We start from the raw sequence: 10,219 nt of genomic DNA, 5'->3' as shown, positions 1-10,219 counted from the left end.
TATAGCAAGACTTGCATTGGCTACTCAAAGTTAGTAGCTGGTGGTCATTGGGTTAATTAAATTTTAAATGTTACATGGTGACTTGTGCAGAAAAGCATTTAAAGGGGTCACCCATTGCGAAAGGATTAATAGAGGCTAGAGAATTTATTAAGAGTTTGTTCTTGAAAAACAATTATATTAAGGTTCATTTAATACAGTAAGCTTTACCCTGCATTGGTAACATATATAAATGTAGAATTATTCATTGATGATAAAGTATTACTTTACCTCACTTGAGAAAGGTAGAAGTGTTATCACATGAAAAGGTAAGGCTGTTATTTGCCTGGAAATCTTTCTTAGTAAGTTATGTTTGTATGATTTCCAGTGAGAAGTTGATTCCTTCAGTTATCAAAATTTAATTCCTGTAAATTTATTTTTGCATAAACTAAGACATTGAGACAGTTTATACTAATTTAGGTAAGTGATTTCACTCTGAGAACCAAAAGAGCAGGAGATATCAGTGATATTCCTCTAGTCTGGAAAGGGTTTTTTTTTTTCTAAACTTATAAGAAGTAAGGAGTTATCTCTTGTATTGGTTTGATAATTTCTCCACTAAACAACCAAAGTTAGTAGCACATTAAATTTACATTTTGAGAGTACGAGTCTGTAAACTTTTAAAACGTTGGTCTGTATGTTAATGGAAATCAGTTGAAATTAAGCTTTGCACCCTTAACAAAAGATAAAATTTAGTACTCATTTCTTTCTTGTTGGTGTTTTAATTTTCCTTTAATTTTAATTGTGATTTATCTCTTTATGGACAGAAAGATAGAATACTTTGTTTTGCATGAATGCATTTAACTAGTAGGTAGTGTGCGTGCATGTGTATATCTTATTTTTTAATGGACTATGAAAGTAGACAAGTTTAGTGTTTAGATGGAAGTGCCAATACCTTGGATTGTATTTTGCATTGGCTGAAAGTTTTTGGCCATCTTGCATAAACAGACATTATGGAACAGTATTTATGGTGATATTTATAATAACCAACTTAAGGTGATTCTATAAAAGAGGAAAAAACTGTTTAAAATGTCTATCTGCCTTTGGCTGAAAAAACCTAATAGTGAAATAAAATGTAAGTTCTGATAACATTTAAACTTTATAAATCTTGTTAGCAGGAAAAACAACATGGAATATGCAAATAGTCTAAATGTGGCAACACTGAATTTTGTGTGGCCTAAAGAAAAGGATTTCTATTTAGTACATGTTACTTGTCAAAGCATTGTAGCTGGTACCTCAAAAAAATAGTACAAAATACATATGGTGTTTACTGAAGCCTGTAAATTAAAACAAATTATTTTTTATGTTGGTATTCAAAGTGTGCAAGATTTGTTTATAACATTTGATTAGCTTAAGCTGAAAGTTAAAACATCTCATGATTTGCTGTAGCTCACTGTATTGAATATGTGCATGTGTGTTGAGTGACTGGATGTAGTTAAATTTATTTTTTCCTTGTAGCTGAAGAGAAAAAAGAGGAAGCAAAGGAAGAATCTGAAGAGTCTGAGGATGATGACATGGGCTTTGGTTTATTTGATTAAACAGAGAAAAAGACCAATATTGACTTTTTTTTGACACCAGAGTTTGGTGCAAAATTATATATCTTTTGTACCTGGCTTGTTTATAATAAACTTGTTGGGAGTTCATGAATTTGTTTTCTTTATGTACTTACACATTCAGTCATTGCTCTTGGTTTAAAATTGTGGATGCAATGTTATATTAGTTAGTACTTAATAGAGGTTTGAATTATACAGTTTTCAAATCATTATTTTTCACATGTCTAGTTAGTGACAGTTTTAGTTTTGAATTTCACCATATAAATGAATAAAATTAGGGTAACCAACTTTAAGTCACTTTTTTTCAGCAAAAAATTATATGATCACCAGTGTTTTTAAAAATGAAGTATTAGATGACAACTGCAGATTTTAAAGGTATTTCTTGAAGCAAATCTCTGAAAAATACTGGTAGGTGATTAAATATATTCTTAATTATAAATACCAGTTATGAAAGAAATTTATTCTTTAGAAAAGGTCAGTACAGTTGTGCAAACACCAAAATTGTCATGGTTAGTCACCTATGTGATCACAATTTTTTCATAACTTGGTAATAATCACTAATTAGCATTATTCTGTGTTTCTGCTAATAATTGCTGTCTTCGTGGAACTCCTGAGTAGGACCATTTCTTAGTAGTGGTTGGGGTTTGTCCCTCAGTTGTTTTTATGTAAATCTGGTGCTTTTATTAAACCCAGTTAGGTCTTCTATGTAAAACTTGAATGAACTATTTGAATTTTTTTTCAAAAGGGGTATCAAGATTTTGTTGCTCTCTGTTTTGAGTGGGTGTTATCATTTAGGTGACTTAAATTTATTTTGGGAGAAAAAGTGTAATTGTTGAATTTTTGAACGTTTAAAAAGTTAAGTATAATTTAGTAGTTTTATTCCACAATGCTTTTAGTACAATAGTAAATAGGTTTGAGAACTTTAATAGACTGCAGCTTCCTGTTGAAAGGAAGGGAGATATCTCAATTTTTATACTGAGACCTTCAGATCCAACTATTTTCAAGATGGCTGGTTCATAATGGGTACAGTATATTTAAGTTTTAGTGACATGGGTCAATGAATGTAAGAGCTAGAAAGTACTAATGTGCATTTATATCAGTATTGGTCTAGACAAAAAGGGATACATCAGTGAACCAGCTCTGAGCAAATTCAAGAGCAGAAAATATGCTAGCTAGCTAAAGTTCAAATAAATGGAAGTTCCATCATTTAGAATAACCCATGGCCTCAAGAAAATGTTCAAATAATTAGAATAAAAGTGAGAGGAATCAAATAATGATGTAAATTTATTAAAGTTCACACATGAAAGGGATGCCCCCCCCCCCTTTGAATAGCTAAAAGCTAAAGTCACACAGGTTAAAAATTTTATGGATACAGAGAGGTTTTAGTGAAATTATTTTTGAAAGAGCAGAAGAAAACAACCCACTGAATTTTATAACATGACTATCACTGGTTTGTCATTCTGGCAAATTGTATCCAGAGAAAGAATTGATTGTATGAGGTTGGAGTCGAGATTCACAAGCACATGAGTTCTATTAACTTACAGTTCAAGGTTGTGGTCACAAAGACTTGAACATTCAATTTCAAAGTGTCAAATGACATATCTCAAGTCTGAAAAAATATTTTATGCCAAACTGACAAAATTGTGATGTTTATTAGCTACCATGGGAAAGATGCTTAAGTTCAAAATGTTTAGAACACTACTAACGACTTCTTAAGAGATAGTTGCTAAGTCCAATACAGGATTAAGTATACCAGAAGATAAGAGGGTTGAGTTTGGATATTGTTCTCTACAAAATTGCAACAAACTCCAAATGATTTGGTATCTGGTCAACAAAGAAGATTATAAAAAGGGCCAAATAAGTTACAAAAAAGAACATAGGTATAAGAAACCTTAAGCGCCTTAGAGGTCTGTGAATCACATTATATATAGCAGTAATGCGCTTGAATTCTTTTTCTGAAGCTGTTTCACTCATTGTCCAAATCCAGCAATTAGGAAAGAGGTTACCAAACAATGAACATAAAACTGGTACCTGCCACAACTAGACTCCTTATGATTACCTCTGCCATATGAGGCAAGGTATCCATGTCTTTGTTGTTGCAAATACTTGGTAGAGTTACATGAAAGATCAGATGAATTACACAAAATCAATCAATACACAGGAGGAGGAGGAAGAGTTACGAGTTGGAAATTATCCTAACAAGATAACTTTTTGTAGCTCTGCCATAGATATTTTTGAAGAGATGCCCTATATTCCATAGTGCTGTGTAGAAGACCTAGGATAGTGGGCTTTAACCAGTTTCCAAGTATATTTAAGTTCGGTAATTTTGCAGCTGTTTCAGTACTCGCTAATCTCATAGCAACTTCTAAACTGGTCAACTTCAAGACTTAAACAATATCGTTTGTATGTATAATAACCTGCATTCTCTGGGCAATTGCAGTTATTGAGAAAAGCAGAACCTGACTGTAACAGTGCAATATGTTAGGTTCGCGGAAGGAGAAATGTTGAATAAAGAGAACTAAGAAGGGAAGTCACCAAGTTTGGCATGAAGATCAGTAAAAGACGTAGTACTAGCACAACTGAGAAATAGTACCAGAAGATTCCACAAATGTTGAAAACTGTAATAAAATGCCTAGAAAACTTGTTCTTAAAACAAGGAATAGCTAGAAAGTATAAACTAAAACATACACACACGGGTTATTTAAAAGCTCTAATGAGAAATTAACTCTGGGAAGTGTCAAGTAAGTTAGGTTAAAGAAAATCACATTAACGAGTCGAACACAAGAAATTTCAATGAAAGCAGATAGGCGTAATGTTAGATTGATACTTTCTAGTCTTCCACCACTTCGTTCTTTAAAAGTTCACTTACTATGCCTTTCCCCGTTTTATTTGCATACATTTTTGTACCAAATCACAACATGATTGTGTAAGTGTGCAACAAGGTCAAGTGAATTTTATAAATAACCCTTAAAAAACGTTACTGTAATAATACTGCTAAAATGAGCACTAATTTCAAAACATGTTAGTTCATGATAAGCAATACTAAAATTGTTTTACTGACTGTACTATAGTATCAAGAAAAGCAATTTGAATCGTGTTCACTGCGAATTTAATATTTACCGTTAAATTATTGTAAAACAAAACAACTAACGTACTTGTAATGGGGAAAAACTTTGAAGATGTTATTTTGGTTATATTTACTATTAAAGATAAACATTAACTGTTGGAAAAAATTGTACATTTTAGGTGTGTATTTAAACATTTTCATTAAAAAATTTGTTTATAAGGGACAGCTAGTGTCTGGTTTGCGAAATTAGATGCAAGGTTTCTAACCACAAAAAAAGATATTTTTGGGCATTGTGTAGTGGACCTGAGGATCTATGGTTCGAGATCCCCTATATGTTGAAATTTTATTTAATGTTAAATGAGATTGTTCTTTGTGTTGAAGATTACGCTTTGTACTTCAGGCCGAGTCCTCCTTAATGTTCCTGAAGAAGGACAACATGGTAACCGGAACTTCGTGCCGTACACACACAAATATCAGTAGATGTTCATAAAAATAGGAGCTTTTGAAGTTGTGATGACCAATATGTCAACTGTACAAAGATTATTTTTATAACACTATAGTCTACCGCCACTACTAGTACTAGTACTAAATTATTAGTATATAATCTTTTTTGTCTTATTTTTTTTCCTTTTATCAGATATAAAAGTATAAATTATAAACCATCTCTCCAAAATGTATTCTCACAAATCAGGAGCCCTGAAAAGAAAGAACGAGAGGAAAATGAAAAAAGGGGGTCAATAAACGCTCTTTCAATTTGGATTAAGTGCGGCTTCAAAATAATTTTCATTGAACTCACCTATAGCATTGGAGCAAGGAGAAACTGTTGGAAACCTCATCCCCAAACAAGGAACAATTGACTTGGGTAATCATGCACAGGATTTTTATGAAAGGGCAGATGCAGAAAATGAAAATGGAACACAGAAAGAAACATATACAGGCGCATGTGGAAGTGAATTTGGAAGACAAGAGGAGTAATCATAATGTAGGCCTTGACATTGGGGTATCATAACCGTGTTTCCATCTCAAAAGGAAATTGAAAAGTATGTTATCAATGGTCACATCCCTCTGCCCAAAAGACACCCGCAATCAAGTTTTCCCAGAAAGCATATTGAAATTTTAAAGCACCAATGGAGAATTACATGTAAGAGACTGGCTTGTCTGGAGTCAATAGAAACAAGCATTATATTTATTTCCATGTCGATTATTTTGGCACAAGATTGTCAAGACTAGCACTTTTGCGTCTGTGTCTGCACTGGTATCTGTTGAAGGATGGGATGCTAATGAGAAGTGGCGGAAACTTTCCTACAGGATCCCAAAACATGAAAAATGCAATAGTCAGAGAACTAGAAAGGCGCCTGATGTCTGAGACAAGATCTGACACCATCTTAGAAGTGTCAATCAAAACTGAAGCTGTTAAATGTTACAATATTTTAAAGTGCATCATTGATGTTGTTCTCTTCTTGGGAGAACGTGATCTGGCATTTACTGGTTCATCCCATCGAATTGGTGATTCAAACAATGGAAACTTCTTAGGACTCATTGAAGTGCTCTTCAGGTGCGACCCCATCCTTCAGGAACATGTGCTAAGTGTAGAGGAGTTACAGAAAAGGAGCGAGCAGCTTCAAGTTCATTATCTGTCCCCTGACTCACAAAATGAATTTATTGCAGAATGCTCGAACCTTTGCAGTAATAGTAGATGCCACACCAGATTTCTCCCATATTTAACAAAGAACATTTCTTTTGAGATAGGTACTTTTAAAAGAAATGAAGTATGAGATTCAAGAAATATTTCTCAAGTTTGCAACAAAATAGGGGAAGAAATTGCTCAGTTGATAACTGATACATTGAAAGAACATGTTATTCCTCTCAGTGATTGTAGAGCTCAAGCCTATGATAATGTGGCAAATGTGACTGGAAAATACAACGGCGCACAAGCAAAAATACAAGAACAACGCTCAACAGCAATTTTTTCACCTTGTGGTTGTCACACACTCAACTTATGTGGAAATGATGCTGCTGAATGCACACCTGAAGCAATAACCCTTTTTGGAACAATTCAAACTGTGTACCACTTGTTCAGTTCCAGTCCCAAGCAGTGGGGATTACTACAAAACTGTATTGGTTGTTCTCTTCATGATATGTCTGAAACAAGATGGTCAGATCGTGTTGAATGTGTAAAGCCTTTTGCAGCTCACTTGCGTGGCATTAAATTAGCACTGAAGACCTCCTAGAACTAAATTTGACGGCCAAAACAAAACAAAGAGTTTTATTATATGTGACATCTTTTGCCTGTGTGTTAATGTCAGCTGTGTGGTACAAAATATTAGCTGGCATAGATAATTGCAACAAGGTCATCCAAACCAGAGATGCCATACTGGATGTTGAGTAACGAACATAGAAACTCTCTTCACAGATCTGATAAAACTTCGAAACAACTTGAAATGTATGTGGAATGAAGCCAAATTGGTTGCGTCAAATAATAGAACTCTACCGTAGATGTGGTGGAGTTAGGCACTAGAGGGCAAGGTCACATGATGACAGCATACCTGATGCTAACTTGGAGGAAATGAATGACACAGATGATATGCCAGAAGAGGCCTACTTCGAAAAATGTGTGTTTTACGTTTTGGTAGACAATGTTATAGCAGGATTAACTGATTTCTTGTGGAAATATTTCACCATGTCTGAAAGTGATGTGGAGAGAAAAGCTTTATCTTTATCAGAGCAATATCCTGCTGACCTTAACGGTGATGATTTTGGAAAAGAAATGCAACATTTACCCTCAGTACATAAAGCAAATTTTGGAAATGCACAGTTAAAGCCATTAGATCTACTGAACGTGTTAACAAAGTACAGACTTGGTGGCCTATTTCCAAATGTTTGTATTAGCTTAATAATATTATTAACAATTCCAGCAACAGTAGCATCTGCAGAGAGGTCTTTTAGCAAACTCAAGCTGATTAAGAATTATTTAAGGTCTACAATGTCTCAAGAACGTCTTGTGGATTTGGCCAGGCTAAGTATTGAATCAAACATTGCCAGAACAATTAATTTTCATGCTGTGATTCAACATTTTTCACATACACACACAAAAAAAAAGCCAGGAAAGCTCTTTTTTGTAAAGTAAATACTAAGCCTATCTACTTTTTACTAATAATTATGTCTTCTGATTTGTATTGTAGAATAAAGAATAAACAAAGATGTTCAGATGCGCTTTCTTCTCTCTGATCCTCTTTTATTTTATTTATATTTATCATGGATGGAGTATAGGAGCATAAGGCCCCTAATGCAGAAAATCAACAGAATACTCCATTCCACTCCTCTTCCATCTAGCATACCATTTTTGGCCTTACAGCTCATGGCATAAAACCGTAGTGGGTAAAAACAGGATGATTAATGGAGAAGAGAAGGGGGCCCGAAAGAAATTTTGTACCTTCTGATAAAACTGCTCCACACTTTCGGACCACGGGTGTACAATGACGATCCAATCCCATTTTTTAATCAGTTACTACAAGAGCTGGCTTTGAGTGTTGTTGACTATCAGTTCCAAATTAGGGACGGCTACGTACAAACAAATAACCATTGTATAAGTTTTGCACTAAATGGACGTTTAACGTGACTAAGCGTGCTTAATTTTAAACTTTCGCATACAAATTTTACACACTACAAAAGGGGCACTTCCCAATACCATATAAAAAATCGGACATTTTTAGTAACAAAAATTACGTTAAGCTATACATAGAAAACTACTTAATGTGAACTGGGCTTAAATGTGGATTAATGTGCTTTTAGTTCAACCAATCTCTAAAAACTACCAATGCCAATGGTAGTAATTCTAGTTACTAACTTGTAATGGACTAAAACAAAACTCCGATACAACCAGGGTCAAACAAAAAGCAATTTATTAAAATGTAACAACAAAAGAAATTCAAAATATAAAACTTTCAAACAAATTTTATCATTTACAGAAAATCGTTAGTAAACCCCTGCCTGGCCAGGACTAGGTACAAAGATTAATAAACAATACAACATAAATCTCAATGTTATATTAACTTCAATAAGTAAAGAAATTAGGAAAAAGAAACAAAAGCAGAAAAACAAAACACCTAATTCCAACAAAACAACAGCAAAAATATTCCAAAATTAAAACACTTCTCAAAATCAATAACAGTATTGACAAACAATTGGCAATAATTCATTCTAACTATACTTCATGAGTTTGTTTGTTGTTTTTTTTAATTATGCACAAAGCTACACAAGGGTTATCTGTGCTCTGTCCACCACGGGTATCGAAACCTAGTGACGTAACTCCGCAGACATACCGCTGGGGCTACTTCATGAGCTAACTCGTTTAAGATTAAAAAATGATTTTTCTTTAGTGTTTAGACCACGAAATTACATACAATGTGACTAGCTATTACCATAAATATACATAATCTTTCACAATATTAATATCTGCACGTCACAGACCAGGTGGTTAGGGCACTTGACTCGCAATCTGAAGGTCGCGGGTTCGAATCCACGTTCCACCAAATATGCTAGATCTTTCAGCCGTGGGGGCGTTATAATGTGACGATCAATCCCACTACTCATTGGTAAAAAAATGGCGGTGGATGGTGATGACTAACCGCTATATTTGACCTTCCTCTAGTATTTCACTGCTAAATTAGGAACGGCTAGCTCAGATAGTCCTCGTGTAACTTTGCACGAAATTCCAAATACAACAAACTGTATGTCACTGCTAGGGGAAGCTTGTGTCAATTTCGTAATACAAACATACTCAAAAATCAACGTGCTCACGCAAGAAGGTGGTAAGCAAGACCATAACAAAATAAAAGTAAAATTCGCTATCTCATAATTTAAGTGTTAAAATTCACAGATTTATAATCACCTTAACCCTCACGAATAACTCGTTTGATTTGCTTAATATGAAAAAGTACTTCGAAAGGAACAGTGTTTATCTTCTTAAAGAACTGTTCATTAACAAGTAAACTGACACTAGAGAATTTTTCAAAACTCTTAACATATTACAATTCTGCTAAACCAGGGGTCACCAAACTTTTTTCACAGCAGGCCAGATAACAGAAAATGACGAGCGCCGGCCGCATAACCATTTTGTTCAATACAATACAGCGAATACACAAAAAATAAAGACAACAAACATATTTATTTACCAATACACAAAAAACAAAGACAAACATAAAAATTACAGACAACAAACATGTTTATTTACCAAAAGTTATCAAAGAAGGCGACGTTAGCAATAAGATAGTTATATCACACCCAGTGTGCACATATCCGAATCTCACAAACTAAGCAGCAAAAAAGGTTAGTGAGATTTGTGAAACTGTCGTTTAGCTTTTGAGATATCATCAATATTTGCTTTGGTATTGCTGCATCCAACCAAGAGAATTGCTTTCTAATGTTCATCAGTCAACCTCGTTCGATGTGCTGACTTCACATACTTCATTTTTGAAAATGTTTGTTCACAGACATAAGTTTTCCCAGACACTGATACCATACCAGAGGCAAATTTCTTCAACTTTGAAAACTCATCATCAGGTAA

At 34.1% G+C, this 10,219-nt stretch overlaps 2 protein-coding genes across 2 annotated transcripts in view; both read left to right on the top strand.

The window, feature by feature from the left end:
- Window positions 1–1,676, top strand: part of LOC106465629 (60S acidic ribosomal protein P2-like) — an 11,864-nt gene extending 10,188 nt beyond the window's left edge. The window contains exon 4 of the mRNA XM_013925864.2: window positions 1,492–1,676. Within this exon, the coding sequence (XP_013781318.1) occupies window positions 1,492–1,571 (80 nt within the window). The 3' untranslated portion in view covers window positions 1,572–1,676. The remainder of the gene's footprint in view (window positions 1–1,491) is intronic.
- A 4,296-nt stretch (window positions 1,677–5,972) lies between these two features.
- Window positions 5,973–6,884, top strand: LOC106465628. The gene is made up of 2 exons (XM_013925863.1): window positions 5,973–6,339; window positions 6,466–6,884. The coding sequence occupies exons 1-2, from the start codon at window positions 5,973–5,975 to the stop codon at window positions 6,882–6,884; spliced, it is 786 nt and encodes a 261-aa protein (XP_013781317.1).
- The last annotated feature ends 3,335 nt before the right edge of the window (window positions 6,885–10,219 follow it).

Source organism: Limulus polyphemus, unplaced genomic scaffold (genome assembly GCF_000517525.1).
Source record: "Limulus polyphemus unplaced genomic scaffold, Limulus_polyphemus-2.1.2 Scaffold2005, whole genome shotgun sequence".
Lineage (NCBI taxonomy): Eukaryota > Metazoa > Arthropoda > Merostomata > Xiphosura > Limulidae > Limulus > Limulus polyphemus.
This window is presented reverse-complemented; position numbering and strand designations above follow the sequence as displayed.

What these genes read in the sequence shown, in the direction of transcription:
- LOC106465628 (XM_013925863.1), top strand. Translation starts at nt 5,973, where the DNA reads ATGAAAAATGCAATAGTCAGAGAACTAGAAAGGCGCCTGATGTCTGAG. An exon ending in AGAATGCTCGAACCTTTGCA is followed by an intron (nt 6,340 to 6,465) that starts GTAATAGTAGAT and finishes GCAACAAAATAG; the next exon opens with GGGAAGAAATTGCTCAGTTG.